This window comes from Diadema setosum, chromosome 6, assembly GCF_964275005.1.
Source record: "Diadema setosum chromosome 6, eeDiaSeto1, whole genome shotgun sequence".
Lineage (NCBI taxonomy): Eukaryota > Metazoa > Echinodermata > Echinoidea > Diadematoida > Diadematidae > Diadema > Diadema setosum.
The window spans coordinates 42,699,297-42,706,330 of NC_092690.1; the positions used below are offsets into that span (position 1 = coordinate 42,699,297).

General features: G+C 42.7%; 1 protein-coding gene across 1 annotated transcript; it reads right to left on the bottom strand.

Annotated features, from left to right (window-relative positions):
• Positions 1–1,650: 1,650 nt before the first annotated feature.
• Positions 1,651–3,422, bottom strand: LOC140229818 (uncharacterized). The gene is made up of 2 exons (XM_072310049.1): positions 2,895–3,422; positions 1,651–2,790 (listed from the first exon to the last, which is right to left on the bottom strand). Exons 1-2 carry the CDS (start codon positions 3,420–3,422, stop codon positions 1,651–1,653), a joined length of 1,668 nt encoding a protein of 555 aa, XP_072166150.1.
• Between the last annotated feature and the right edge of the window lie 3,612 nt (positions 3,423–7,034).

Genomic DNA, 7,034 nt, shown 5'->3' on the forward strand with positions numbered 1-7,034 from the left:
GTGCGGATCGAGACTCTGTCGAGGGCAGAGGTGGGTTGGACCGGGTCACTTCCCGGAGGAGTCGGCTGACGACGCGGTTGTCGTGGTTGACGGGACCTGTGCTCGTAGGCGTGGAGAAGCTTATCTCTGTCGTTCATCCGGGCAAAGCGCACAATGATAGCGGGCGGCTGGGGTTCCGAGGTGCTCCTGGTAGAGCTTCGCTGGGGTTGTTGCAGCCGGTGAGCAGCCACGAGAGGAATTCGGGCAGCATCCCGTTCGGTGATATCCAGGAAGTTACAGAAGATCTCGTTCACAGATTCGAGGATGTTTTCGTTTGGCTTTGATGACACTCCGTAGATAAGAAGGTTCTACTTCCTATCGTGGATCTCGCTTAAGGTAAGGTTATCATCCAGTTCAGCAATTTTACTGTCAATGTAGGACCGCATTTTTGGAATGGCGTCGTTTTCAACGGCGTCCAGACGATCAGACGTGTGAGTCAGTCCAGTTTCCAAGTCGCAGATAGTCTTCTTGGTGTTTTTAAGCTCAGTTTTCAGGTTTGTAATTTCGTTCACCACTGAGTCTAATTTGGTATTCACCTGGGTGGTAAAGTTCGTAAACATGTTCTTCATTTCCTGCATGAACACGGAAAGTTCAGGTGGGACTATGGGGGCAGCAACCGGCTGGCCGCTAACCTCTACCAGTGAAACATCGCTGGCGCTGAACGCTGTGGAGGTGTTAACAGGAATGCAGGCGCCACCCGTTGCTACTGTAGGTTATATGGCGCCACTTATGGGAGCATTCCTAGCCACACCTTGAACAGTCTCCTTTTTCGAATTAGACGAATATGACACCTTCTTCGTTGCAGTATTCGAACGAAAGTTATAGTCCTTCTTTCTCACATCCATTTTGTTGGTAGTTTATGGAGAAAGTTTGCGTATTTCCACCAATTTCTTGCAAAAATCCGGGAGCTTCTTGAAATGCGGTGCCGCTACTCTGACATCACGTGATCACATGGTTGTGATCACATGGTTGTGATCACATGGTTGGCTCTGTGTAGGGAGTTGCAGGAGCTGGCTGATGCATCACCTCAATTTTCTTTATGCTTATCATCAGAACGAAGTCGTCACAGGCGTTGGCGAATAGATCAATGCTTTCCTGCTTGTCAGACTGGGTACTGGCATACAGGGGACAGTCACAGCAAAGAGAAAGTCACGGGTGATATCCTCCTGAACTTTCGATTTTGTCTGAAGTCTCCGTGGGTTGAAGAGCTTTCCATCAGTTCTGAATCTGAAATCGACTCCGATGTCACCCTCACGAAAAGCATCTGTCAGCATGGCTGAGAACATCTTACTGAACAGGGTAGGGGCGAGGACGCAGCCTTGTTTCACGCCGTTTGTGACAGGGAAGGGCTCTGAGCGTTCACCGTCATCCTGCACGCTAGCTTGCATGCCGTCATTGAACTGTCTGACCCGTGAGATGAACTTGGCAGGGCAGCCAAACTTGGCCATGATCTTCCATTGGCCTTCTCGGCATACAGTGTCGAAAGCCTTAGTCAGGTCTACGAAGGTGGTGTAGAGACCGACATTCTGCTCCTGGCATTTCTCCTAAAGTTGACGTGCTGCGAAAATCATATCCACTGTGCTGCGTCCCTGTCTGAACCCGCATTGACTTTCAGGTAACAAGCCTTCCTCTAAGTGGTCGATAAGGCGGTTCAGCAAGATTCTGGCTCCCGGCAACAGAAAGCAGCGAGATGCCGCGATGGTTGTCACACACCTGTCGATTTGCTTTGCGCTTGTGTAAATGGACAATAGAAGCATCCTTAAGTTCCTGCGGGATTTTCTCTTGGTGCCACATAGACTGGAAGAGCTCAGAGAGCTTTCTAATCATGGTTTTGCCACCAGAGGCGTAGATTTCTGCAGGGATAGAGTATGCACCAGGTGCTTTTCCACAGGACATATGTTTTACAGCCTCTTCCACTTCAGCTTCTGTAGGGATATCGGCAAGAGAGTTGTTGATTGGAACCGGTGGCAGCCTTGCGATCGCTTCCTCGCTGATGACAGATGGACGGTTGAGGACACTTCTGAAGTGTTCTGCCCAGCGTTCAAGAACCTTTTTCTGGTCCGTGATCAGTACGTTTCCATCTGCAATGAGGAGGGGAGACCATCCCGGCGAAATAGGTCCATATACAGTCTTTAGCGCTCCGTAGAAATTTTTCATGTCATTGCGATCAGCATAAGACTGGATCTCATCAGCTTTATCGCTGAACCATGCATCCTGCATTTGCCGTAGCTCCAGTTGTACTTTCCTTCTGATGTTGCAAAAAACAGCTTTCTTGGACGCTGATGTTGGATCGTTGAGGTGTGTTCGGTGAAGGCGATGCTTCTCTTCCAGCAAAGATTGAATGCGTTCGTTGTTGTCATCGAACCAGTCCTGGTGCTTTCGTGTGATGGGACCCACTGTCTCTGAGGCAGCGTCATAGGCAATGCTTCGAAAGAGAATACAGTCGGATTCAACATCCAGTGAGGTGAAACTTTGTTGCTGCAGCTTGCAGTCGATCTCTTTAATGAGTAATTGCTTGATATGATCTCTCTCCAACTTTGAGACCTCTAGACGTTTCAATGCCTTCTTTCCCTGAGGACGTCTGCGTGGTTGAATCCTGATACTAAGCTCTGAGATCAACAGACGGTGATCTGTCCAGCACTCTGCACTGCACATGGCTTTAGTGACTCTAACCTCTTGCCTGTCTTTTTGCCTGCCGATGATGTAATCCAGCAAGTGCCAGTGTTTGGAGCGAGGATGCATCCATGTCGTCTTGTTACGGTTAGGTAGACGAAAGACTGTATTGGTAATGAGTAGCTTGTGTGCAGTGCAGGTTTCCAGTAGCAACAATCCATTACTATTGCATTTACCCATACCATTTTCCCCCAGGACTCCTTTCCATGAAGCATAGTCGTGCCGACCCTAGCGTTGAAGTCAGCAAGGATGATGAGTTTATCTAAGTTGGGCACGGCGGAAATGGTCATTTGCAGGTTTTCATAGAACCGTTCCTTCACATCATCAGGGCTGGTCATCGTGGGTGCGTAGGTAGTGATCATTGTGGCATACTGCTTTTTGGTAAGTGGAAGTCGAACAGTCATTAGGCGATCATTGAAACCCTTAGGGAGTACAGCCAGCTTGTTGACTAGGCTGGATTTAATGGCAAATCCAACTCCTGCCTCACGACGTTCGTCTTGTTTGCGGCCGATCCAGAAGAATGTGTAACCGGCGTGTACCTCTGACATTTGACTTTCATCAGCAAGGCGAGTTTCGCTAAGGGCGGCAATCTGTACCATGTACCTTGCTAGTTCTGTAGCAATAACTGCAGTCTTTCTCTCAGGTCTTTTAGTCCCGGCACGGTCCAACAGAGTGCGCACATCCCATGCGCCTATGAGTAGTGGTATCATCTTTGAATGATAACGATGATACTAAGGGAAGTTGTGACTTGCGCGTGAATTGGATTAAAGTGAGGAAGAGTTGCGCAGGGTCGTCAGCCTCACTCTCTTGTCCTGGCCCATCTATATCCAGTGGCAAGACAGAATCAAGACGGCTGGAGATAAATCAGGATGCAGTGCATGTCCATCAGTGTCTTACTTGTCTTCATGTGCCCTTGTTGCGCTCCACAACGCTTTGCTGCAGACAAGCCCTATTTCACCGAGAGTTTGAAACCCATCGGTATGCCTCACGTGGTTACTGTTGCATGCAAGCAGCTACTCGTAGGGGCCACATGTGAGGGTCGGGCGCAGGTGCAAAACTAGTGGTTGTAGTTAAGGTGCTATGAAGCTCCAGCCAGGATGTGATGATGAATTGCTTGGTGACATCATAAAGACAGTGCGTGGATCTATAGTGAGAACAAAGCTGCATTGACTGTAAGTGGTGACGTTACAATGAGGTTTGTTGACTGGTTGCGCACTGGTTGAGCACTGGTTGCGCACTGGCTGCGCGTGTTGTTACCAACGTAACTGCCTGTCTCACAATCAAAACGCTTGATAAACAACAACAACAACATCTTCAAAGACAGCGCGTCTCAGGCAAAGACACACATCACCTGAGACGCACTATCCCTGAAGCCGCGGCTGCTGCTGTTTATCAAGCGTCAAGTTTTGAAAGTTTGAAAGTTTATTTACTCAACAACCCAAACTCTGGGTATCGGAGTCCGATGAAAAACATATAGCACATTATGATATGAATGAATATTAATCGCAAATAACTCTTAAAAGTGTACAAAACAGCTATAACAAAGAAAATAAGAATGAAATGCGATTGATGAAAGGGATAAAAATGTACAGAAATATACAATATATACACAATATATGGTAAAAAAAAAAACAACACAAAGAAAGGGAAATATGACGAGAGAGAGAGAGAGAGGAGAGAGAGAGAGAGAGAGAGAAGGGATATGGAGGTGAAGAGGGAGAGTGAGAAGGACACAAGACTGGTGAATTAACAAAAGATATACGAGTGACTTTTGGTTCAGGAAAAAAAAAGAAAAAATAGAAACTGAAAAAAGAGAAACGCAAAGACATACGGAAATGTATTCATACGCCAAGTGAACAAGACTAAAGGAAATTAGAGAGATGGAAGAAAAAAGGAAGAGTGAAAAGACAAATAAGCAATGTATCAATTGTAAAGAAGGCACAGCTGGTAAAAAGGCATGTAGTATTTGCAAAAAGGATAAAAAATACTAGTAATCTAAACATGTGTCATTATATAACTACAAAACTTTGTTAGATTGGAAAGGACTGCTTTCTTTTGACAATTGAATAATTGATCCATCTTCATAGTGTTTTTGTATTTCCTGTAATATTCTTAAAGTATTTCTTTCGTTGTTCATTAAAAAGTCTACACTGAAAGAGGAAGTGAAATTCATCTCCAATTTTCTCTTCATTACAATGGGTACAAAATCTTTCTCTTCTTGGAATCTGATTGTATCTTCCAGAAACAATTGGCAATTTATGATTAGCACAACGGAATTTACATAAGATTTTTGCCTGTGAATCATTAAGGAGTCGAAAGTACTGCTCAAAATGAAGATCCTGCTTAAAAATTCGATAATTTAAACATTGAGAATTTTTGTCTAGAGTACTATGCCACTCTTGTTTATAAATATCATTTAATCTGGTACTAACTAAACTTTTGAAGCCAGCTAAAGTGAGATGTGATGCTTGGGTGTTCCAAATTTCAGTGAGACCTAAGTTGTTAAATATTCCTTTTATCCTAATTACCCGTGTCATCGAATTTTCTTGCCTCGCTAACATACGCTATCTTTGACATATTACTGTTAACAAGTTTAAACCCAAACATCAACATCCGAAGGGCCACTGTTTTTTTTTTTTTTTGTAATCTATCTTTACCTATTTCTCCGTAAACCATACAATTCAGAACTGAGAAAAGAGGCTGTGAAGTACAATGTCTATTCAAGCGCTTAATCTTTACCAAACCGTGCTGGCTGTGCCATGAATGGGACAAAAAACAGAAATTAAACCACCAGAGTCACAACAATGAAGGGATTATCAGATTAAATTGAAATTAAGCATGCCTCATTAACACATTCCGTCCATAATTAATGCCATCTTTCAAAGCAGTAGCACTATCCTTTCAACAGTTATTAGAGTTGAAAGTGAAGAGTGTGGACAAGGTTTTTCAGAAATGAGAAAGGGATTCTAAAGACACACCTAATCACAATATTCTACCGAAAATGTTCGAGATAATCTGCTAGAAAAACACACTTTCCCGCCCGTTTTATGATACCAAATTTTAGCATAACGTAAGAGAAGACCCGCTCCATCAGAAGATATGAAAAAATCAAGTTCGGCTAGGTTGACCCATTTCACTTATTTTCAGTCCTCACACAGAATCAGTGAGTGCGACTTTATGTTCGTTTTGAGGTGCGCGGTCACAAATGTTCAAATAGCTCTAGTTTTACGTCGATTGGAAGGAGGAGAGGTAAAATTTTACTTTTCATGGAATACAACGCTCTTTTGGCTTGGGATACTTGTTTGTTTATAGCTTTCTTAAAATTATTACTATAATTGAACGTCGTTCCTAAGTAAACATTGGTAAAAATTATCATCGCAGACACAAATTTTGTCATCTCCGAAAGAAAGGTAGGAGCTGTTCTAACTTTTCCACGGGAAAAAATAACTATCTTAGTCTTAGCAGTATTAACGGTCAGATGCCACAATTGGCAATAATCAATAAAGCATCAAGAGCTAACTGGAGTTCCTCAGCATTTTCAGCCAACACAATCGTATCATCTGCGTATAGTAATGTGAATAAACATATTTACAAACAAACATATCATGTCAACAAACATATTTACTTCTTCGGTAAAACACGTTTCATTGATACCTGACGAAAGAGAATCAAGGCCAGGGTATCTCTGAGACAGAAATGACGAAAAATCGTTTAGATGCAACGAAAATAATACTGGTGATAAATTCTCGACTTGTTTTACACATATGTTACTCTTTAAAAAAATCTGATTTTGAATTGTTATAAAAAAAAAAAAAAAACACGCAGATTTATGACTTTCTATGGATATCCTTAACGACCCGGAGTAATTTACCATTAATTCCATGGTTAAACAATTTCAGCCACAGTGAAGATCTATCAACCAAATCAAATGCTTTTTTGTAATCAACAAAAGCTTTATACACCCTTTTACTTCTCTGTAAAAAAAAAAAAAAATCAAGAATAGCATGTAATGAAAATACATGGTCCATAGTTGAATATCCGCATCTAAAACCAGCTTGTTCCTCTCCTAACAGGCATTGTGATTCTACAAACAAGGTTACTCTATCATTTAATACTGCTGTGAATAGCTTCCCAACACAGCTCAATACTATAATACCTCTGTAGTTGTCAACACAATCTCGTGAGCCCTTCCCTTCATACAATGGTTTTATCAAACCGTTTACCCAATCTGTTGGGACAATGCCACTGTCGAATATAAGATTAAACAATTTGGTTATCAACTTGACACAATTTTTAAAACTATTCTTCAGAAGTTCATTCAA

What these genes read in the sequence shown, in the direction of transcription:
- LOC140229818 (XM_072310049.1), bottom strand. Translation starts at nt 3,422, where the DNA reads ATGATACCACTACTCATAGGCGCATGGGATGTGCGCACTCTGTTGGAC. An exon ending in AGGAGTCCTGGGGGAAAATG is followed by an intron (nt 2,791 to 2,894) that starts GTATGGGTAAAT and finishes AACCGTAACAAG; the next exon opens with ACGACATGGATGCATCCTCG.